The sequence below is a fragment of the Gadus morhua genome, chromosome 8 (genome assembly GCF_902167405.1).
Source record: "Gadus morhua chromosome 8, gadMor3.0, whole genome shotgun sequence".
Lineage (NCBI taxonomy): Eukaryota > Metazoa > Chordata > Actinopteri > Gadiformes > Gadidae > Gadus > Gadus morhua.
In genome coordinates this window covers 20,929,741-20,953,818 of record NC_044055.1, presented here as the reverse complement: position 1 = coordinate 20,953,818, position 24,078 = coordinate 20,929,741, and the positions used below count along the sequence as shown (strand labels likewise).

Below are 24,078 nucleotides of genomic sequence, written 5' to 3'. Positions count from 1 at the left end.
TCAAAATTATAACAAAAAAAGGTTTGAAATGTGCCACTTTGCATGTAATGAGTCTATATAATATATTAGTTTCCCCTTTTAAATTAATAACTGAAATAATATGATTTTCAAATTTTCGAGGTTCACCTGTAGAGCCTAGCCTGGTCCTACCAGACCATCGTACTTCATTTAATTTGTACTGAAGTGAAATGAAAATTGAGGTAGGTGGGCGGTGCCAGGCTATGTAGAGCCGATTACTATGCACAAATCATGAAGATGGTGACCGTTAAGATGGGCGTGCCTCTCGAGTGTATGTGGTTCCATGTTGCCCAGTAGGGGGCATCCTCATGCTAGAAATATTCAGTATACTTGGGGAACCTTTTCCATTTCTTGTGCCACAAATCTGTCGTAAGACTGAACTAAACAAGAAGCGTAATGCAAATGTAATAAAGGAGACCTCATTGGGAATGTCTTTTCTTACGGTGGAGTCACAGTACAGGCCATCAAATTCAAATCAAACTCAATGGTACAATATAGCCTTTTAACTAATATAATAATCAAAATAGACATGGGTCTATCAAGACTGATTGGGCCAATGTTGATAGATTATCTTGGTAATTGGGTTCACATTCTTATGCTTAGTCCAAATTATATATTTGATTGCCCTTTTCTTATAGCCATGCTTATCGAAGGCTTTGTGTCTTCTTGAATTTGAACAAAGGAGGCTACAGATGTTGTGAATCTTCTACAACACAGACACATTTAGTTATTTATTCTTTGGATATGTTACAGATTTGTCTTTAACTGCCTGCTGAGAGTGGTCAGGATTGATGGTTTACATGTTGGTCTATTCTTGCGGTGGTTGCTATGAAAACACTATGTTGGAATGGCATTTCTGTTCGACCTACTTTCTTTCACAACTTGAATGGACTTGCTTCCTCTGAATGATATAGGCCTAGTTGTTTCACCTCAGACCGCAATACAAATTATAGATCATTTGTTCTTTGGGACAATTATCTGTAGCTGATGTGTTCATAAGAAACATGTTTACAGGCAAATTCCATTCTACATCTCAAATTATACATTCCATTCTACATCTACACGTTTCCTTTGAAGGAAGTTGGCTATTTCTAGGAGAAAAACAAAACAAAAAAATATTCAACTGCATAAAAACATTGGAATATAAGAGCATCTAAATGTATTATATTGGTACTAACATTGTTCCAACAGATGTTCCAAACATATACTTCCCAGCCGTTATTTTTATTTTTTAAATACACTTAATGGTCACTCAAATTATGTGGATTTTCTCATGTCTTAAATCGGCCTGTGAAACAGTCATTGATAAAGCTATTCAATAAACTCCAAAGAAAATGTAGGCCAACTCAAGAACAATTTAGAGTATAGTGGCCTCCGATTGACGGAAATTTGATTATTGATATCATTGTGACAATCAAGGGTCGTCACAATGTAGGCAATTTAAAGCTGCAGCCATTAAAAAAACCTGCTAGAATCAGTTTCAATATTGGGAAATGACTTCCAACATGGTTGGAACAGTTTGTGTGATTGGAGTTTTAGGGGCTCTTGGTTTGTGAATGTGTTACTGTGTTGTTGCCCGACAGCGCTCCATGTGCCCACATGGCCTTAACCTTGGAGGGATCCCGGGGACAGGAAGGCGGCCTCGGTTGCACATCAACAAGCAATCTGAAACTAGACTTGTAAAATGAAACCTCGCTCCAAGCCCAGAAATAAACATAAACACCTCCAACCGAACAGTAAATCTCCGTTATTCCACGGGTAAAGTCAACAACAGTTAGTCAAATGCTTGATGTCGCCCTGCAGATGCTATTAACCCATCTTCATACCATACTATGTTTCTCTGTTGCTATTTCAGGGTTTCTTCCTAACATGTGCGTTATGGAGGGAAGTGTTCGTCTAGCCTTCCCGTCTACACCCGCTACACCCAAGGTCTCACACACATGCCAGTTCATCGGCTGGCTGTGCATGTGAGATTGTGTCTATTTTGGAGGGGCTTTTAGGTCAGTGTTCCGAGAGGATGAGGTTAGGGTGTCCCTCTAGCGCCACAAATACACCTTTAGAGTGTCCCAAATTAAGTTGTGGTTGTTGTTGTTGTTGTTGTTGTTGTTGTTGTTGTTGTTGTTGTTACTCAGACAAACGTTTAAAGTTAAACAGAGGATTGACAAACAGTTAGTCTCATAAAGACAAACAGTTTGACACGTCAAAGGGCATCACTGATGATGCTGCTGGAGAGTGGTGTTGGAGTGAGTGTATGTACGTTTGTGTGTGTGTGTGTGTGTGTGTGTGTGTGTGTGTGTGTGTGTGTGTGTGTGTGTGTGTGTGTGTGTGTGTGAGTGGTTGTGAGATGTTGCTAGAGCTTGGTGTTGGAGTGTTTGTGTGTATGATTGTGTGCGTGTGTGCATTGATGTGTTTGTGTCTCTGTCTGTGTGCAAATGAATCCTTGTGTGTGCATGTATATCAAGTTCAATACTTTATTGCCATGTCAACACAGTTGACTGGAGTTTGTCTTGTGCCGATCAGTTTAAATAAAGGCAATACACACATAGGAACATACAGTGCATAAAAGAAAATCCTTCAAATCAGTAAAAAGCTGCCTATTTTTGTGTTTACATATATCTGTATGTGTGTGTTTGTGTTTGTGTGGGTGCACATTTATTCCTATGTATGTGTGTGTGTGTGGGGGGGGGGTGTATCCCTAAGTGTGTGCATGCATATCTTTATGTGTGCATGTACATCTCTACATGTTTGTGTGCATATGTCTATCTCTAGGTGTGTGTGTGTGTGTGTGTGTGTGTGTGTGTGTGTGTGTGTGTGTGTGTGTGTGTGTGTGTGTGTGTGTGTGTGTGTGTGTGTGTGTGTGTGTGTGTGTGTGTGTGTGTGTGCGTGCGTGTGTGTGTGTGTGTGCATCTTTGTATTTCTAGGTGTGTGTGCATGTGAATCTCTAGGTGTGTGTGTTTGTGTGCATGTTTCTATCTCTAGATGTGTGTGCATGTGTGTATCTCTAGGTAGGTGGGTGTGTGTGTGTGTGTGTGTGTGTGTGTGTGTGTGTGTGTGTGTGTGTGTGTGTGTGTGTGTGTGTGTGTGTGTGCATATGTGTATCTGTGTGTGTGTGTGTGTGTGTGTGTGTATGCTTGTGTGCGTGTGTATGCGTGCGTGCGTGCGTGCGTGTGTGTGTTTGTATCTCTAGGTGTGTCTGCATGTGTATCTCTAGGTGTGTGTACTGTGCATGCGTGTATCTCTAGGAGTGTGTGCTTGTGAGTCTGTGTGTGCTGTATGGTGCTGAGAGACTTGGGCCAAGGTTCTGTCTCCTCCCTGCTGGGCAAACAGGATGTGCTGTGGAGAGGTCAGGGGGCCCCAGGGACCTGTGATGTGCAGTATTGACCTTGGCTGTGGCCCCGCTCGACACACACCAGGATTTAATGGGGCCCAATGGAGGCTGGGGCCCAATGGAGGCTGGGCGAGACCCAATGGGCAAGACCACGCCCACAACCCTCCTTGAGGTCACTAGCGGACACTCCTGTTCCTCTCTCTCCCTCCCTCTTTATTCTCTCTTTCTCCCTCTCTCATCCCCTCTCCCCTCCCCCCATCCGGCTCTCTCTGTCTCTTTCTTTCTCCCCGTTTTCGGTCCGCTCCAGAACCACTGCAGTCTGAAGAGGAAATGCGGTCCAATTAGCCCCCAAAAGGCTCCCAGGGTTTAAGAGCGGAGGATCTGCCCTGGGTTCCCCGGGCTCTTTCTCAGGAATGCCAGACGGGGCAGGTGGGGGCACGAGAGGACGTAATCTGATTTTAACAAGCTGGCATTGGTGGCGCGGGTGCCATGTCACTCAGGGCCAACCGGCCAGAAGCAGCACAAACCCCCCGGCAGGCTGCTGTTCACTGTTCAGTGGGTGAAACCCTTTTGGAGTTATGTGACCTCAGCTTATTCAACTCTTCTTTATAGTTTCTCGTTTTTCCTTTTTTATCAACTTTACTCCAACTGCTGAAAGCATCGATGGGGGGTGGGTTCAGGTTCAGGGCAGAACAACAATCAGGCCCCCCAGCAGCGTCTCATGGTTGTTATGAGATATCAACTGTACAAAAAAAAAACCTGCAATGAGGAACAAACAGTGGACAGGTGTGTGTGTGGTGTGTGTGTGTGTGTGTGTGTGTGTGTGTGTGTGTGTGTGTGTGTGTGTGTGTGTGTGTGTGTGTGTGTGTGTGTGTGTGTGTGTGTGTGTGTGTGTGTGTGCGGGGGGGGGGGGGAGAGAGGAGGAAGGACAGGCTGTTGTTGTCTTATTAATGTCCTTATTAATTAATGTCTCTTCTGCTTAATCAGCAAGGGAAGTTGCCACAGCGTCAGTACAGAGTAATGTGTGTAATAATGTTCAGTGCGAGTTGTGGTTGGCTGCAGTTTTGGTTTGGTCACGTTTTAGTTGTGACCATACAGGAGGGTAGGATGGTTTAAAAGTTTGTAGGGTTACCATAGTCACCATGGAATGAGAGGATGTCTGTAGTTTTTCGATGATCATTTAATAAATTTTGGTTTGTACAGTGTAGGAAAATTGTTGCTTATGTTGAATTTGCAGGTTGGCATTTGTGGTTGAAATGATTCATTTTGACCTTTTAAAGCCCGTTTACTGCTATTTCCCAATCCGAGGATCTGAATGCGTTGTTAAAGTACAAGCTGTGGACATAACTTATGAGTGTTCAGGACAAACACAGCTGGAACAATATGTAACCAGGGCCAACTTCAAGTGAACCTGTCAGGGTACTTGTACATTGTGGTTCACTTGAGGAGGGAGGGGTGTTCTGTGTGTTGGATCGCACTGACCTTCTCACGGTTACCTCGTTCCCTGGTCTTAGATCCATGCAAATTCTGAAGTCAATACAAGAGGCCAACAGGCGTGTAATCCTTTGACCACTTCCCCGCGTTATACACCTTCATTACGGTCTAACATACTCTGGTGATAGTTGTCTTTTATATACAGTTCATTACATGTTAAACCCTTGATCCCAAAAAGGGCTGGCAAATTGGACTGGATTAACAGCCTGAGGTTAAATCATGGAGGTCCAAAGTCATGGAAGATTATAAATGGATTGAAGACGATAGTCACACTGTAACTGTGAAATTGTTTCAGGGAGTGAAAATCTTGGTTGTAAATCCCAGCACCTAATGTATACAAACCTCCAAGCTACATGCAAGATATGCAATTATATATGGGAAATGATTAACCACTAACATGACATGACAAAGGTTGCTCCACTTGAAAAGAAAAGCTCAGGGAACTACTGAAAACGAAACAGTAAGGTTTATCCAGAGGGATCTCCGAAAATAACTAAGAAGACGTTTACTGGGCTCTTTAGGGTCAGGATAGGAGCAGATTAACGCCCTCTTGAGAGAAGAGGACAGCTGTGAAGCAGTGACAGGTCAGAACCCCTGAGGAAGCCAGCGTCCGCATAGTGTTTTCCCAAACATTCAACCACTCATCTGTTGGCAAACGAGAGGCTGCGGCTAACTATAGCACTCCACATTCTTTCCCAGAACGGCTGGACGTTTAGAGCAAATCCCTGTGCAGTTGAAGAGGCTCTCTAAGTCTGACCTGCTCTCCCAGCACAACTGCTGCTTAGGAAGCGGTATGGGAGAGGAGTGGAGAGAAGTTAGGGGAGCGTGTGATGGGTGAATCATGGTCATTGAGAGCAGCTTGCATTCGCAAGTGCATCCGCATTAAAGAGATCTTCTAGGTCTCTATATGAAGGCATCAATAGTCATTCAGAGCACTTGATTCACCCACAATATGAGCTAGCCTTGACAACAACACAGCAGCAGCCCAGACTGAAAGGACCAAAGAAGTGCTTGATTGTCGAGGTTGGGGGAGACAAAACAGTAATACATGTACATGTCCTACATGTAAGTGCATAGAAAGAAGGTCAATGTAAGGCCATCATTCGCCAGGTGGCTAATCATTGACAGTCATCTATTAAGCATTGTCTGCATAATATGTTGTTTGTCTCTCTTTTGAACTATTAGATTCTACTAGACCATCACTTCCTGTTCCTCTGAGACTCCTAAGGGTCAGCAGGCTCACCCACGACGTGACAACCTCTTGTCCCGACCCTTCTCTTCTCCTCGCGGTTCCCACCATGTCCTCTCTAGACGTCCGACCCCCACTGATGTCCGTACCATATTGTGCCCTGCCTGCGTTCTCAGGCCACTCGAACCACAACCAGCACTGACATGGAACGCAAGGTTAATGACATACCATGAAACATTTACATCTCCCAAAAATGTTTCCCCTTCTTTTTTTCTTTTTTTCTCCCTGTACATTCTGTACTTTTCCCATCCAGATGTGATGTCCATCTAGCGGGAGGGAGAGTGTGTGTGTGTGTGTGTGTTGGGGTGTGTGTGTGTGTGGGGGGGGGGGGGGGGGGGGGCTCCTCAGGAGGGAAGGGAACCAACAGCATCTGTGAGAGAGGAGGTAAGATCAGGTCCCTGAAGCAGCCGCCTCTTGGCTCCATGCTTTGGGACACGGCTGTCGTGTTTACTGTGTGTGTGTGTGTGCGCGTGTGTGTGTGTGTGTGTGTGTGTGTGTGTGTGTGTGCGCATCTGGCACGTAAACAGGGTCAAAGCAATGCCCTGTGAGGAATGCAATGCGATGTGTGTGTTTGGTGTGTGAGTGGCAGCGAGAGAGAGAGATAGAGAGAGAGAGAGAGAGAGAGAGAGAGAGAGAGAGAGAGAGAGAGAGAGAGAGAGAGAGAGAGAGAGAGACAGAGAGAGAGAGAGAGAGACAGAGAGAGAGAGAGAGAGAGAGAGAGAGAGAGAGTCAGAGACAGAGACAGAGAGAGGGGATAGGAAAGGCATAGGAAAGGCATGAGGGGAAAGACAGAGATAGATCATTTGTATGAATAGAATGAATCTAGGTACAAACTAACCAAGAAAGAGAATCTATTTGTGTGTCATTTGATACAATGTTTGTGTGCATGCATGTGTGTATGTGTGTGTGTATGTGTGTTTGCGTGCATGGACTCTCCCCAGCATACTGTCATCCATGTCAGTAAGAAGCTCCTCTAGTCTTCTGCTACAACTGCACAGAGCATGGAGGTCTAACTGCTTACCTACTAATTATTTATAGATTTAAGTCCACAAAAGGGTGGCAACAAGGACCCAAAAAACATCCAGGTGTAAATACATGCACTCACAAAAAGTCACTGTCAAATGTAACTCAAAAGTTACCTTGCTGGTTACAAAACATACATGTGAGGGAGAGAATTAGGGCCACGTGAATTTTTTCGAGTTCTGAGTTTAAAGTCCAAATTCTGAGATTACGGTTAGTATTCTGAGAATAAAATCAGAATTCAGACTTTAATCTCACAGGCTAAATCTCAGGCCAAAGAAGCAAAGTTTCTTTCAGGCTACCTGAAAGGAACCGACAATCCCTTTGCGACATAGGCTACAGGCTGGGAACCACACGCTGACCAAAGAAGTCGGATGTAAACTATTTATTTTTTATCAGATTTCTGACCTTAATCTCAGAATTTGGACTTTAAACTCAAAAAAGAAAGAAATTATATATGGCCCTAATGCTCTTCCGTATATATAACCCTGCAGGAACTAAATAAATAAAAATGGAAGGAGGAGAAACACAGAAGTTTCCGTTCACACCGCTAGGTGGCAGTAGAATCAATGCCACTTCTATGCTTTCTCACTGGACTGCCTGCAGACGCTGAGGCCGGCTTTTTACGTTTTCGTCAGCACGTAGGCCTGCACCGCATCCAAGGACTTCAGTCAGACACGCGTGAACATGAGTTTCCTCAACGTCTTTCATAATGACTGCAAGACATATAATATTTATACATAATAGCCCTACCTGCTAGTTAAATATTTGTTTCTACACATGTTTTTTATTTACATGACCTACATAGGCTACCCATTCATCCCAATTTCCCTTGAGTACATTCTGGACACAACCGGCCTACCGCATACCCCGGCCATGACTGGGCTCCCCTGAGATGAACTGTTTAATACACATCAGGATCCCACCCCTCAACCAGTAGACTACTACCCAAACACCCAGGACCTTCTCGCTGACCCTACAAGAGCCAGTGGCCCTATTCACACCTGGCCATATGATTAATAACATTGGTGGCCTCTACATCTCCATCACCAGTACACCATCTCCTCTCAATGACTTCCTTACATGTGACAAGTTCGAACCACCGCAAGCCCCCATACAGTACCAAGCTTGACACTCATACAGATGTTCAGTGGGGAATCTAGGTAAAAGGTCACCATGCCGGCTCGACAGGCGCCATTTTGGGGGAGTTGAATAAGCAGCTGTGTGTCTGTGTGTGTGTGTGTGCGTGTGTGTGTGTGTGTGTGTGTGTGTGTGTGTGTGTGTGTGTGTGTGTGTGTGTGTGTGTGTGTGTGTGTGTGTGTGTGTGTGTGTGTGTGTGTGTGTGTGTGTGTGTCCTCCTCCTCCATGCCTAGAGCTGCAGAGGGGCTTGGCAGGACTTCAAGGCCGAGACATGAACTGTAACCTCCATTCTTCATCCTCTTCTTCTCAAAAACAAGCCCAGTCGATTGTTCTGTACCGTCTCAATGTGGACGATTGTGTTCATTTCCTGGCTTTGGTTCTTATGAACTTATTTGATATGGCCCCTATAGCCTACATTACAATTTTAGCAATAGTAAACCTATGTATATGTAGACGGCAAAATCTTGTCACTTCGAAATTTTGTCAATTCAAAAAAGTGTAATAAAATAATTTTGGACTCATTTTATTTAATAAAAGCATGCCACTATTTCTATTCAAAAGTAGGCCTAAAACCCTTGTCCCTTTAATTTCTTTAACATTTCAGTTGGACTAATCTTTATGGTCAAATTCAACAATTAAACGATAAAAGGAAGCCTATACAGACTACACGTGTATTGGGCCGAAAGGCCTCACATGGGCCTATAGGCCTATCCAGGCCCCCAGGCCCTTACTACTGCACTGTGTGCTGATCTTCACTGTGAAAAAAGGTTCCCCCCTTTATTGAATATATAACATAATAATTAGTGCGGCCTATATTTTCTCCTTGAAAAACGTGACCACTCAGGTGACGGTCTAACAAAAAGACCTAGGCCTATCTCAAACCATATACAGAAACACTCACTGCACGCACAGCACAATGCCACATGTGGATGTCGGATTGGAATCAAACAAAGCAACTCGGTTCGCATTCACCTAATTGGCCTATAGGTTGTTGGTGTGTAGGCTATATAGGCCTATTTACCGTAAAAAATAAGTAATGGCATTTCACCATCTCAATCATCTCATTTTTTTTTCAACGATGGAGCCTATTTTTAGCTCAACCAGCTTGTTCGTAGGCGCTTTAATAAGAAGCACATCCACGCTTGGTACCCGCAAGGCATGCGAGGAACGTCTATATCCTCAATGCTCCCCACGGCAGTGTTGCCAGATTGGGCCATATTGGGCGGGAAATCTGGCCCTATCTGGCAACACTGCCCATCGGCATTGTGCGCGATCTCGCTGTTACCTTTCACCTAATTAGCCTCCTCCTCCTCCTCCTCCGCAGACCCGGGTTAACCCGGCCCATGCCTCCTTCTTTTGTAGCCCGTCAGTGGATCGCGTATCGCTTAGGGTGTTCAGAATCTGGGATCTTGGGAATTGCCGCATAACGTGAGCATTCTGCGCGCCATGAACTTTCCCCTAATTCTCACAGTCCCCCATCCTCCTCAAGGCCCGCGTACTACTAGACCTGCAGCCTGCCTGGTATCATGTGGCCGCTTCCCCCTGACGTGTGCTCTATTGTGCCTCTGACTCATTCAGCCACGGTGTTTCTCAACATTCTCTGCGTGATAGGCCTACTTTAATGAATACAATACATACTTACTGCCTTAAGTGTCACATATCATTTTGTTTTAATGTAACCATATTTAATGAACGAATAATTAATGAATAATTTAAATTATTTATTTCAATTCGTATGGATTCACTGGTCCACATTAATGTTAAACACATTAATGCTGAGTACTCATCCACTAATTTGTTCCTAATAAGGAACTTTTTATCACAACCATCCTCATTCATAAAACCTATGAATATCTTCAACATGCCACTGTAAATATAGAGAAGTAAAGGTTTAATGCACTCTTATACTCTAATACAATAGGTATTCTAGAGAAGGCTTGTAATTGTCTTTAGTTTTGGACTTGTTTAGCATCAGCAACCCTCCATTTAGTAAAATAGGAGTATGAATATGTCATATGTCATGGTCTTCAAGATTACAGCATCTGCATACAAATGATCAGCTGTCACGCTAAGTCCCTGTCAGCCCGTCCCCATGACCACATGACAACCATCACCATGGTTACAGCCTCTGTGGAGGATCGCTAATACGTATCCAAGTACATATTAGCTGCAAAAGGCCATCATGCTGTTGGTTTTATTGTGCTCCAGTCTGGTCACAGTTGGGACATATCTCTTGTTCCAAATGTCCTTCTTTTGAGATGTACCTAAAGATAAAGACAAGAGACGAGTAAGAGGCCGAAGCTCGAGATAATTGCAGTGTCTTTTTTCGTAACAGCAGCAGTGCAAGCCGATAGCCGCGTTACATCACTCTTCCTCCTTTTCCTCTCTGTCCCGATATAGTTAATCAGGGAGGGAGGAGGTGGGGAGGGGAGAGAAACCTGAGAGGGACTCCACTCCCCCTCCCGGGCCCCAGCCAATAGCAGCAGCCGTCTGGCAGCATGTGAGGGAGGTGAAACTATAAAGCAGTTGCAGCATGCCTGCAGAGGCAGAGACCAGAGCTCTGATAACCAAAAAGAGAGACACTCAGTCACTCAGCACAGGACTTTTCGATCCAGAGACCGTGCTCATCACCCCACCGCCGCACCACACCACCTTTTTACTACTACCCGTCTACTCAACAAGCGCAGCACCATGAGGAGCTCTCTGACCGCCGTGACCCTCTGCCTGCTGGCCCTGACGGCCACCGGCTTCCCCTTCGAGAGGAAGCCCAGCCCCAAGGAGAAGCGTGTGCAGTACGCTGCGTGGGACGACGTGAACGTCATCGCCCACGGCCTGCTGCAGCTGGGCCAGGGGCTGAAGGAGCACGTGGACAAGACCAAGGTCCAGATGAGGGACATCTCCGTCAAGCTGAAGGCCTCCAACAGCACGGTGGGCGAGCTGGGCCGGGAGAGCCAGCGGCTGCGGGCCGAGGGGGAGGCGCTGAGGGCCCGGGCCCACGGCCTGGAGGACCGGGAGGGCCGGCTACTCAACGCCACGGCCCAGCTCCGGAGGCGGGCCGAGGAGGCGCAGCAGGAGCGCCGGGCGGCCGGCGAGAGGCTGAGCCGTCTGGAGGAGAAGGTGGACAGCATGCTGCAGGGAGACGCCACTGCCAAGGGGAACGCCAGCGAGGGCCACGCCATCCAGGTGAGCAGAGAGCAGAGGGTCCTGGTGGGGGCCCTGTGGAAGGGGAGAGGGGGGTCCTGGTGGGGGCCCTGTGGAAGGGGAGAGGGGGGCTGTTGAGTTGATTAGAGAAGACAATGAGGCTGTGAGGAGATTATCTCCCCCCCCTTTGTCTCTGCGTTACCCTCGTATGCAGCATGCAACAGGCATACTGCTGCTGGATGCAATGATGCACGCTTGAATGAAACCAGACCCTCAACATTAATCAGAGAGTTAGAAATGAAGGAACTTCTTGATTAACATATTAACGATGGCAGTCACTATTTGAACTGCTCTAGCAAAGAGTTTTGATTGACAAGAAAGGTTGGCTTTAATGGTGATGATATTTCGATGGGCTCAAAGTGGATCTGAATAGAGTTCCATTCAGATGCACAGGAAGTGCTTGGAAGATTCTGAAGAAATGTATAAAGGCTGCTATAAAAGTGGATGTAGTTTAGAGTGCGAAATAGCCACGGGTTACTCATGGCTTACAGCTCTGCGGTTCTCCATCTGCGGACCAGCATGGGCTTGACACACTCTGCAGAGATTGAGTGTAAAAATGTTCCCGCACTGAATGAGTTATGTAAGCTGAACACGCTCGGGTGCAAAAGACAAAGTGTGCTGCAGTGTACTGAATGACTTTTCCAGACGGAGGGTTTTGCGCCTCTATTCAGAGTCAACAAAAGCTGACTTATTGAGCTCCGTTTCTGAGCAAGCAATTGCACATTTGTACTGTACTCATGTGGTGTCCTCTTTATGTAACATAGCTAACACACGCTATCGTACCACATGCTCTTTCACACATATGTTGGCTTTGGAGGTTTGAACGTCATGCTGACTGTAGCGGGACCTTGCCTCTTCTTTTGCAGTCAATGCTGGAAACGCAGAACAAACGCATCGACGACCTGATGGACAGAATACAACTCCAACAGGAGAAGCTGGACAAGCAGAACACGCGCATCAAATCCCTGCAGAGTCAGGTAAGGATACGTCTGTGGACCTGATGATTCACGGGGAGAGACACATCCACACCGTCAGGCCTCCTGGGGGGTGCTTTGCTTTGTCCTCAATGTTTGACCGTAGATTCTCAACCTTCACAGGTCCAGCAGACAAAGGAAGCCACCAAGAGCGCCAAGTCCATGAGCCGAACGATCAGCGTGGAGCAGCAGGACTCTCCAGCCGGTAAGCCAAAGAGCCACTGACCAACCCCCCCCCCCCATTACACGGACTTAATTTAAGCAAATCACATCCGGCGCCAAGGGCTGCACGCCATCTCTAATTTGAAGACATAAAGAAGCTTAAATCCGATGCAATTAAAATCAAGGACAGTGCCCGGGCAAGAACTTTGAATTCATTCCTGAAATGTTCAACAGAGGAAGGTCTTTCTAAAACTGAGAAAAGTGTTTCTAAATCAGAGAAAGTCGACTTTGCCTCGGGTTGCTTAACGATGATCTAATGCTGGAAATATCCAAAAGTTAGTTTAGAACTAATTTGTACTTGTTTGACGATTTCGGGGTAAATTGCCCGGTTGCCCAGCCTTCTCTCTGGCTCAGCTCAGCTGGGTCTTGGATTTGAAATGAAGTAAAATGGTTCCTGCTTACATAAAGAGCTCTTTCTTCTGAGCTGAATTCAGTTGGAGGCTGTCCAGCTAGGCTAAAGGTTTCTGCCTCGGCACTACTGGCTGAATACACTCCATCTTCCTGTGTAGTCATTAGGGGGAGGTTGCAGCTGCAAAAGTCTGTTACCAAAGAATCGTATTGATCTTTATGATCTTACCATCATTTAGATTATAATGGCAAAGGGGCAAACATGACATGATTTTTGTCAAGATTAATGGAGATACAGAAGATACCGCAGACGGGTGGCTATTCATCAAAACTATTGCTAGGGTTATATCCGTACCCAAATATACGTCCATAAAAATGTGTGTGAACAGGTCCTAGCGTGTGGCCTGTAGCCTATGGCTTGTAGCCTATGGCCTAAGTCCATACGGAGAAGTAGGTGAGAGGTGAGCGAGGAACTCGATGGGTTCAGCCAGTGTGTGCAAATCACAATAAGCCTTGTGAATACTATGCTCTGACATCAGCAGGCTTTAAGGAATTCCGTCATAAGCACCAAAATGTCCACCTGGCAGAGCACCAACTAGGGGAAAGTTCGCTGGTCTGGGAGGGTGTGAAGCCAGGGTCAGTCAGAGCCACGAACAAAAGGATTACTCACTGTTTTCCCAGCAGGGGCTGGAAGGGGTTCTGGCCAAACCTAGCAGGCAACAGTCCTATGATAACCAGACCTGGTCCCTCTGGGTAGCAGTAAAATAACAGACCACTGGGGAAGTGGGCAGGGGGGAGACATGACGGCCTCGTTTTACGAGTGAACTTTGTACAGACATCCCTTTTTTCCAGCAGACTGGGGCCTCCTTTCAGCCCGTTTCCCCAGAACGCCCTCGTTTACATCCAACATAGGACAGCCTTCAGGAATGCATAACCTTTCCCCTAGATCTGTCACAGAGTCAGACGTCCCTCCCCCCACCTCTGCAACCACCTTTAGTCTTTATTCATACTCTCCTCCCATCCCCTTCCTCTGGACCCTCCCCACCTCTCTTCTCCTGACCCTTGGATCATAATTAAGCATTAGAAGAAGGAGAAGTGTGCGTGAGTTGAGGAAATCCCCAGAGCCCCAAGGCTTGGGCTCGGCCACGAGCCATCAGTCTGGAGGAAAGGTCAGAACAACCAGGAGAACTGTCTGTTAAAATAACACAGCTATCAGATTAACCTCCTCAGCTAATCAGATAACGGCCCTCTAAGTAGGTTAAAAAAGGGGTTAAACGTCAATTATCACACTTCCTGAGATTGCTGTATCCGCTGACCTCTTCCAGTGCTAATAGCGCAATGCAGCAGTCCAGATGTATAGCATGGTGCGAGGGGGGTGCAATCAATACCCTATTGCCAGTCGCGTGCTCACCTGAACTCCCACAGTCAGATCACGTTTGGGTTCGTTAGCGCTGGTCTTGCACCTCCCAAACCTTCTGCACGCTCTGGCCATGCATTCCTCCTTCACGTGCACAGGCTGCTGTGCACGTGAAGGAGGGGAATGCGAGGGGGCTTGGGGTTAGCTGCATGTACCAGGTAGTAGCAAAAGCCAGGGGGGGACTGCTTGGGAACTGGGATAAAGGTCATGTTTATTAGTTGGATACTCACACCCTCCCTTCTCTGAATTTCTGTCAACAGATTCCGAGAAACATTGTTCATATGGGCTGACTCATTGATAGACCTGCCATTCAGTGTGATAATGTAATTTATTTGAAAACACCCTGTAAAGCGGAGTCAACATGTAGGCCAAAGCGTCAGTAGATGATGAAGGTGTACGGGGAAATCACCCGGGTGACGCAACAACAAAGAGTTTCGTAACAACATAAAGTGACATCTGGCAAACGCCCCGAAGACAAAACAACACAAACAAAACACATTTTACAATTGCAGTCACTTTTACCCATTGTTTCCCGTAGTTAAGATAAAAAGAAGAAATCAAAACTTGTCTCCAATCTTAATTGAACAATGAAGTTATGGTAATAATGTGGTTTGGTTCTGATGGGAGTGTTTCCAGTGTTTCAGTTAAAGCCCAGGTGACTAACTCTGTGTTTGCCTTCTCTTTTGCTTTTCTTCCAGAAATTGCCTCCAACTGCCATGAGCTGTTCCTGAGCGGCGTGACCTCCAGTGGGGTGTACATTATCCAGCCGCACGGCGGCCTGGCCTTCAACGTCTACTGTGAGATGACCGCTGAAGGTGGCTGGACGGTGATCCAGAAGCGCCACGACGGCTCCGTGGACTTTGACCAGTTGTGGCAGGCCTACCAGAAGGGCTTTGGAAGTCTGAATGGTAAGAGATCTTCCTCCACTGAATGGACTGGGTTGGCTGAGTGCTGGACTCAGTGTGTGCTAGCTTGGCAGATCAGATGTGGGATGAAGTATGAGGAAGAAAATGTGTCTGCCATACCTGTAAGCATGTTTAAACATATACTTATTTCCTTTTCTAGGAGAATTCTGGCTGGGATTGGAAAATATCCACTTGATGACCAAAGACGGCGACCACCTCCTCAAGGTCCGGTTCTCGGACTGGAAGGACGAGCCTGAGTCCGTGGCCATGCCCTTCAGCGTGGGTGGTGAGGACACCAAGTACGCCCTCCACATCCAGCCGTCGGACACCATGGGCAGCCTGGAGAGCAGCCTGGCCACCGACACCACCGCCGGCCTGCCCTTCTCCACCCGCGACCAAGACCACGACCTCAAGAGTGACACCAACTGTGCAAAACACCTCTCTGGTGAGTGGTCAAACCAACCCCCCCAATGGAAAGATAACTGTAACTGTGTTGATCCTCTATCCATGACACAGAGCAGTGGTTTAACTCAGATTCCTGATGTCTGTGGTCTTTTATAGGCGGCTGGTGGTTCAGTAACTGCGGCCACTCCAACCTGAACGGACGGTACTTCCACAGCCCTCCTCCCAAGCAGCGGCACCAGAGGAAGCAGGGGATCTTCTGGAAGACCTGGAGGGGGCGCTACTACCCCCTGAAGACCACCACCATGATGGTGGCCCCCGCTGAGATCAACAACAGGGCGTAGAAGATCAGAACTGTAAACAAAAAGAGAAAAACAATGTATAGGGAAGTGCAAGATTCTTCCTCTGTTCCCGCCGGCTGCTTCCTGGGTTGGAGGTCCGCCGGAACCTGTCTGGTTCTGACCGGTTTGAGAGAGACTTTTTACAACAAAGCGACGCCAAACGAAATTGAACGATATCAGCGTATTGGCCCTGCGTTTGTTTCAGCATCGCCATGTTTCCCTGAAAAGCTACGACAGACCTCTCGGTATTCGTAGAAGCGGCCGTTGAACGATGACGGAAACGTGCTAGAACATACCGACACAAGCGCTGAGAGCCCTGGTGGTGTCGGGAGGATTCGCCGCTTCACGCCACAGGGCATGGCATGTGAGCGTTCTGGGCGGTGAGGCCGAGGGCAGGCCATTGCTTAAAGAAGCTGAATTTGTACACGAGGCGTCTGACAGCAGGTCCGGGCGTGCGCATGGTATGGTGGGCCTCATTTTTAGACGAGTTGAGACCCATTGGCCAACATATAAGTGTCTTAAGATGTCTTGTGAGGTTAAATGTCTTTCCAGCAGGTCAAGAGAGCACCTACTGTTCAAATATGCTGGGTGAACTGTTTGAAATTCATACAAGAGTCAGAGAGACCAAACCAGGCCGATTGAAAAGCCCTTTGACGTCCATTGGTACGGACCAAATGGCGGCTATCCTACAATGACTGCTGACATACGACCATGATTGCATAAGTAATCCCGCGTTTACCATGAATATATAGACCACTGTGATCCGGGAGCACAGTATTTCCATCGAGTGGTTTCACACAGCGGCCACTGCTGAAGAACATTCCAGTCTTTGTACACAATAACTTAGTTGCCTGTTGAAACAATGTTGAAGTGTTTACTCCAACAGAGTTATTTTACTTTCCATTGGGGATTTTTGGGAAACATTTTTAAGTCATATTGACTGTGTTTATAAGAGTTACTGTTTGTACATAATATATGAAAGAACGTATTCTATCCTCTATGAACTTCTATTACAAGTGTTTCTGTGACTTGTGAGAATGTGTTATAGTTGTGTCACTGTTCTCTATTTATATACCTTTAAGAATCATGATGTATTTTTTCTGGTGCTGCCTCTTTGTAATTTATTTTGTCTTTCATTTCCTAATGTAAAGTTTTTTAAACAGATATCAGATTTATGGCCAAAAAGAAGCCAATAAAAATGATTTAAAAAAAGTACTGCTGCTGGTGGATTATTCAATGAAGGTTGTTGAACTAAATTGAGATCTCTATGGGAAGTCTGTTCCAACTTGGAAAAGACAGTACATTATTATACAGGGCATTATTTTACAGTAAAACAATACATAGTTCAAATAAGCAATAATTGCCATTCCATAACACTTCACAGTCCCACATAGATGTTAATCACAACCTACTCAAAACCCCCACATTCAAATGTACTTGAGTCCCGTTCCCCAGGCCTGCCAGGTCGAGTGAGACGGATGGATCCGGACCTCCATGCCTCCAGCCCCTCATGGATCATGTTGTGGGCCCGTTGGGAGCGGTCTGAGCCCCTGGCTGCCTGCTACATACCAGCAGGGGCTGGGAGGAGGGGAGCTGCCTGGAGCTGCATCAAGCCGGATCATGCAGCCCGATGCAGCCGAAGGGACGCTCAGAGCACACAGATTAGAAAACCTTTGAGGACATCACACCCAGAGCCCTACAGATTTATCCCCAGGGTATGGCTCAGACTCAATAGCACATTGGAGAGCATTTTAACAAAGTAATAAGTTGACTTGATCAGCTGACAATATAAAAAGAGGACCTTGAGTCAGATGAAGTGATGTGTCATTAGCACGTCCTCAGTAAACATGTCACTCCCCGCCGGGTGCAGTCGGCCGGTGATCACTTGAGCTTCTGTGTGTCAGCTTCGATTCCTCACTCCTCCTCCTGACCCTGCTAAGTGCAGCTAAGATGCTTCCCGCCATCACCTGCGGACGCCATCACAGAATCCCAGGTAATCCTCTAGCACGCACGTGGGCGGGGTGACGACAAATCACCGGGATGTACCTCTGGTGAAGTGTTTGTCTAGCAAACGGGATGCTCATGTATATTTTTTAATCACACAATCACACGGATTCTAATTCAAGTTTAAGAGCAATATGAGATCACCTATTTCAATAAAGTCAATGACACTGTCCAATAACACTATGCCAACATTTGCTTCACAAAGACATATCACAACCTTGGACAATGTATGGTTCATAGCACTCCTCAAGCTAATACACACTGCAAAGTAAACTGAAACCTTTTAAACCTATTTCCTCGTCTTCATCTCCTAACTATGGGCCTCCCTTGTTTCTGACTATGTCGTGGCTGTCTTGTAACACAGTGTCTCCTTCACTGGGTTAGGAGGAGCATCAAACCATCAGCACGACCAGGCCGAGCCATCAATCACCAGCCCCGCGGCAGCCCTACAGAGACCAGACCGGGAGTTATGAGGCAGGAAGCGCAGTGGGTGGGAGGCGGGGGGTGCATCAATTATGGCACAGTTACTATGGCAACGATGGCGCTGAAGGGCCGGTGGTCTGTGTGCAGCCCGTGGCCTCGTGCGAAGCTTGAATAGGAGCGGCGGAGAGGGGCGTCCGTGGGCGGGGAACGTGGACGTAGCTTTGATGTGAAGGAGCAGAGAATCCATTAGTGGGCTCTATGGGTGGCTGCTGTGGTGATACACAGCCCAGCGGGCCAGAGTACACCACCATGAATATTAATAAGAGAAACCTTCACATATTGTATTCTCTGGAGAGGATGGGTCCTCAGCCACAAGGTGCAGGTTGACGACAGTCTGCAGATGCAATATGATGGACCCAGATAGCAAATCTATCCTATATAGAGTTCCAGTAGGACACATAAGCAGATAGATGGATACGGTAGATACTAGGGGTGGGAATCACAGGGTACCTCACGATAAAATACCCGATACATGGACTGCGATTCCAATAATATCGCGATACAGCGATTCTGAATAATCAATATATTGTTAGATAATCCTGTCACTTTACATCACGATAGATGTCTAACGATGAATGCAAAATGACTGAAAAGGTTGAGGGCTGGATTTCGGTCTTTATTCACGGTCCAAACTGAGTTTTTCAGTAACTCATCTTTGGTTAAATAACGGCAATATTTGGCACCAGTGTGTCTATTCTCTTATCGCAACGATATACTGTATCTCCATTTGGTCCCACCCCTAGTAAATACTGACGTTACACATGCAAACATCTACTCTACATTAATACTGAACAGAATGTGCCACAGGACACCATGGGAAACGTGGATCCATCATACATTTCTTTATTACCATGTACAAATTGTCTTCGGGTGTACAAAGCTGTTTATAAGACTCCAGTGCTCACCCCCCTGTTGTCTTTATTGCAGTAAAAAAAAAAAAAAAGGAAATACCAGCGTGAGCGAGTCAGGAGGTACTTTGGCAAACATCATAACGTATGTGTTTCATAAGAAGGCAGGCAGAGACGCAGAGACACACACACCCACCTTGAGCAATGTGACGTGACGCAGACAACAGAGTGAGTGGAAACGCGCGCCGCTACGCATTATAAACAGATTAAAAGTTAATAAAATATTCATTTATTTTTTTAAACCCAGACACTTAAAACTAGTCTGACAAGAGGAAAACGGTACACACCGGCCCCTGTCCCCACATGGTCGCATCCCGTGTGTGTACGTGTGTGTAGTGTGCAAGTGTTTAGATTGACAGAATACGTGGGCTGTGGGAATCGAGTGTATGAACTGTATGTGGGTTTGTGTGTCTGTAAGTATGTTTAAGACAACTCTTAATATCATTAAGTACCATGATCCCGGTCCGACCAGTGACAAAAACGGATGAAATGGGTTGAAGTCGGGTTTGCACCGTGAAAATCGAACGCACACACACACACGCGCGCACAGACATAAACGTACACGCGCGCATTAGTCACACACACCACCGCAGACGCGGACACACAAATGGTTTTGGCAAAGGAAAGGAAACAGTGTGTGTGGAGTTGACTAGCTGTGGGTGAACAGTGAGCGTGAGGCAGCCTGTATATTTCTCAACATATATCCCGTCCTTTCTTCAGTTTCTGCAGGCGAAACGCAAAACCAAAAAAAAAAAAATCAGAACAACAAGAACCGACCACTCCTGTCCTCGACAACAGCCGCGGGCCGCAGACTATACACCGAGGAGGGGGGGCCGTGGAACACAGCAAGCAGAACAGCAACGAACCAAGGCCAGAGAGGGGAAGGGAGAGGGAGGGACAGCGGGTGAGAGGAGAGAGAGCGAGGAGGAGGAGGAAGAAGAAGTGGATTTTTGCGTAGTGAGCGTTCCAGTTCATAGTTAAGAGTGTCCTCAAGGTGGAAGTCTCTAGTGAGGGGGGGGGGGAGAGGGGGGAGGGGGGGGGGGGTGGGTGATGTTGGCTGACGGGGGATGAAGGGAGCCGCCGTTCACCCCCCTCTCGGGTGTGTGCTCTTTAGAGGTATTGTTGTAAAAAGTACAGCAGCATGATCTCGTAGTGCTCCCCCGACTCAGGACAGCGAATACTGTGGCGCTCGTTGGGGTACACCTGTGGGGCAACGAGAGAGAACACACACACACACACACACACACACACACACACACGGTTGAGTACTCTCTCTGCTATCTTGTCTACAGTATACGCGTTGTGTTACTAGTATCGGTTGGAAATGGTTGATTGGCGTCCATTTAAAAAGGGCCTCTATCTTACCCCTGGGGTGAGAGCGATGAGCCATTACTAGCCATTTCAAAATCTAGGTGGTCAGTCCCACTTGTGATTCTGAAAAGGCTTGTAATGACTCATTCCCCTCACACCTGCTGGTCAAAGAGTTAACCATACTTTAAGTTCCTTTCACACATGGATTTCTGCTTCCCCATGCGTGGTTTGAACTGATCAACAGCTGTCAGTTACGTGAATGTACCAGCTAAGTACTTTGCTTGTGCTAGCATTTAACCGTTGCGTATATCACGGACCGTTGGCATAAAACAGTGTTAAATTAAAGCTATTTTATACATTGCTCAATCCAATGTTGGGAACCACAGTATTGTAATAACTGGAGACCGTTAGGCCGAGGTCTAGAGAAGCGTGACCTAGTGTGTCGTCTGCACGCCTGTCCTAATCACCTGCAGCTGGTAGGGCTTCCCAGCGCGGATGATCTGCGACACGAGGAAATTGGTGTGGAAAAAGTGCACGTTCTCGTCCAGGAATCCATGGAGAATCAGCAACCGGTTGGGCCTGAAGTGACGGGAAAGGAACAGTCATGTTGGATTAGCGGCAGCAGATATAGAGAGGCATCCCTCCTCTCAGCTGTCAATCAACATAGGGGGCCAATGAGTGGTCTTACTGTACCAAGGAATGATACCAGACTACGACACCGATTGTTATCGTAGGTTAAAAAAAAAAGTACAAATAAAGATAGATAGATGCATAGATTGATAGATATATACATACACACAATTTATAATTGTCAGTATTTTATTTTGGATCTGATATTTTGTGCTTTGGCAATGTATATATGCAATGTATACATTCTTCATGCCAATAAAGTCGAATTGAAATATAAATATCGTACTAGAGAGACAAAACAGTGACAGAGTGCTAGAGAGACAGAACTCAAGAGACCTAGAGAGACACTGCAGGAATGAGATTGAGAGAGAGAGAGAGAGAGAGAGAGAGAGAGAGAGAGAGAGAGAGAGAGAGAGAGAGAGAGAGAGAGAGAGAGAGAGAGAGAGAGAGAGAGAGAGAGAGAGAGAGAGAGAGAGAGAGAGAGAGAGAGAGAGAGAGAGAGAGAGAGAGAGAGAGAGAGAGAGAGAGAGAGAGAGAGAGAGAGAGAGAGACCGCAGTAGCGTGTGAGAGAGACCCACAGACACTGATAGAGCAGTGTGAGAGAGAGAGCGCTAGATTAGTGTATATGTATGTGTGCATCAGTGGCGGCTGGTGGTTTTTAAAGTGAGGGAGGAAGGACTGCGTGCTAGGTTGCCATTGGCCTGCTTGCACTGTTAGTGGCGTATGGTGGCATAAGTGTGTGAGACTCAAGTTGTTTCAGGATGTTTTGGGGATCTACAAAATAGCAGGGAGGGATAATTGCACTTGCAGCATTGTACTTTGCATTGTACTTTGTACTTTGAAAGCTGGTGGGCAGCATGTCTTGGACTACAAGGACAGAAGGAAAGGATGCAAAGTCAATTACTCAAATCAGGCCTACTCTTGATTTGTAAAACTCAATAAAAAAATCTGGGCCTAGCATTGGGCCTATTTTGGCCCTCAATGACTGAAGCTATTGGTTGTAATTTGGCTATGTTTATTTTCAGCTACAATTGTTGTAAGAAAAATGACGACACAAGAACAAAAGTGATGCCATATAGAATGCTTCATGCTCTGAATCATTCACTAATATCCTTTCCACAATATCAAACCGAATGGTCAGAGTAACAAACAATTAAAAGAACAACAAGAACATTATTTCACAACTATTTGCATGGGCTGTAAGCCCAACATTGTTTTAGGCAAATGTGGATGTTAATGGATGTTTCAGAATGTTGGTCATGGTGTTAAGGCAATTAAGATTGAGGGACTTCATTTATAGATCAGGTCAATCCTCCTCGCGGGCTCCGCCGCTCGGCCGCGGGCTACGGAAACGCCAATATAACTGAACAGAGTCTCACTGTACCGCAACGAACTGTAGCGCACCGCTCGGTGGAAACGAGGCATGCGAGTCGACTGAGCGGGTTTGTTGGTTCTCGTAGCCTAGATTTGAGGCGATAACCCCTCCCTCCAGACATAGGCGGGATCCAGATCACTTAGCTAGTCAACCCACTCAGAGGACTTCCCTCCTCTCTCCCAGTGAACCCCATGTTATTCACCGGCCGCCAACACTTTCAGGGAAATGAATGGGAGTCAATGGAGGCTGAGGGAGGAACGTCCTCCCTGAAGTAATTGTCAATAGGCGATAGGGGATGCTAATGTCCCTCTACCGAGGGAAACGAACATTACATATAGAAAGGCATTCAAGTAGTCATATTTAATGGCATTAATTCATTAGTAGTCTGGGCAATCTACATTTTTTATTCTCAACAATGTTAAGGATGATATTCTTCCCTCTCCTCACTGGAGAAGCTTCCACTGGTGTGCATATATGTATATGTGAATATGTATAAATATATACTTGATCACTGAGCAACTTGCCTTTACCACAAGGTAAAAAAGCGTTATATACTGTGAATTATTCTGCCACTCGGCCACTTAATAATGTATACCGTTTGTCGTGGTTGTCCTTACTGTAGCAGTTACTTCAGCATTTATTTTAGTTTTCCTTAGCATTACTTTAGCACTACTTTGTATTGCATGCTGTTACACAAGAATTTCCCCTAAGGGAGATTAATAAAGTGTTATCAATCGATCTAGAGAGCTTGAGAGACACAAAGACAGGGATAGAGTGCTAGAGACCATGAGAGAGACACAAACAGGGATGAAGGATTAGAGATCATAAGAGAGATACACACAGGGATAGAGAGTGCTAGAGAGACAGTGACAGGGATAGAGAGGGCTAGAGAGACAGTGACGGGGATAGAGAGTGTTAGAGAGACAGTGACGGGGATGGAGAGTGCTAGAGAGACAAACAGGGATAGAGAGTGCTAGAGAGACAAACAGGGATAGAGAGTGCTAGAGAGACAGTGGCAGGGATAGAGAGTGCTAGAGAGACAAACAGGGATAGAGAGTGCTAGAGAGACAAACAGGGATAGAGAGTGCTAGAGAGACAGTGGCAGGGATAGAGAGTGTTAGAGAGACAGTGACAGGGATAGAGAGTGCTAGAGAGACAGTAACAGGGATAGAGAGTGCTAGAGAGACAGTAACAGGGATAGAGAGTGCTAGAGAGACAGTGACAGGGATAGAGAGTGCTAGAGAGACAGTGACAGGGATAGAGAGTGCTAGAGAGACAGTGACGGGGAGAGAGAGTGTTAGAGAGACA

At 46.4% G+C, this 24,078-nt stretch overlaps 2 protein-coding genes across 9 annotated transcripts in view; one reads left to right on the top strand and one right to left on the bottom strand.

Annotated features, from left to right (window-relative positions):
- Positions 1 to 10,781: 10,781 nt before the first annotated feature.
- On the top strand, positions 10,782 to 17,264 carry angptl4 (angiopoietin-like 4). The gene is made up of 6 exons (XM_030363480.1): positions 10,782 to 11,432; positions 12,317 to 12,427; positions 12,548 to 12,629; positions 15,110 to 15,319; positions 15,477 to 15,761; positions 15,878 to 17,264. Exons 1-6 carry the CDS (start codon positions 10,941 to 10,943, stop codon positions 16,060 to 16,062), a joined length of 1,365 nt encoding a protein of 454 aa, XP_030219340.1. The 5' UTR covers positions 10,782 to 10,940; the 3' UTR covers positions 16,063 to 17,264.
- A 2,100-nt stretch (positions 17,265 to 19,364) lies between these two features.
- Positions 19,365 to 24,078, bottom strand: part of dpp9 (dipeptidyl-peptidase 9) — a 17,923-nt gene continuing 13,209 nt past the window's right edge. For all 8 annotated transcript variants that reach the window (XM_030363471.1, XM_030363476.1, XM_030363473.1 and 5 more), the window contains exons 20-21: positions 21,233 to 21,344; positions 19,365 to 20,657 (exon numbers count right to left, since the gene is read on the bottom strand). In XM_030363471.1, the coding sequence (XP_030219331.1) occupies positions 20,565 to 20,657; positions 21,233 to 21,344 (205 nt within the window). In that variant the 3' untranslated portion in view covers positions 19,365 to 20,564. The remainder of the gene's footprint in view (positions 20,658 to 21,232; positions 21,345 to 24,078) is intronic.

What these genes read in the sequence shown, in the direction of transcription:
- angptl4 (XM_030363480.1), top strand. Translation starts at nt 10,941, where the DNA reads ATGAGGAGCTCTCTGACCGCCGTGACCCTCTGCCTGCTGGCCCTGACG. An exon ending in TCAAATCCCTGCAGAGTCAG is followed by an intron (nt 12,428 to 12,547) that starts GTAAGGATACGT and finishes CAACCTTCACAG; the next exon opens with GTCCAGCAGACAAAGGAAGC. An exon ending in GCAGCAGGACTCTCCAGCCG is followed by an intron (nt 12,630 to 15,109) that starts GTAAGCCAAAGA and finishes CTTTTCTTCCAG; the next exon opens with AAATTGCCTCCAACTGCCAT.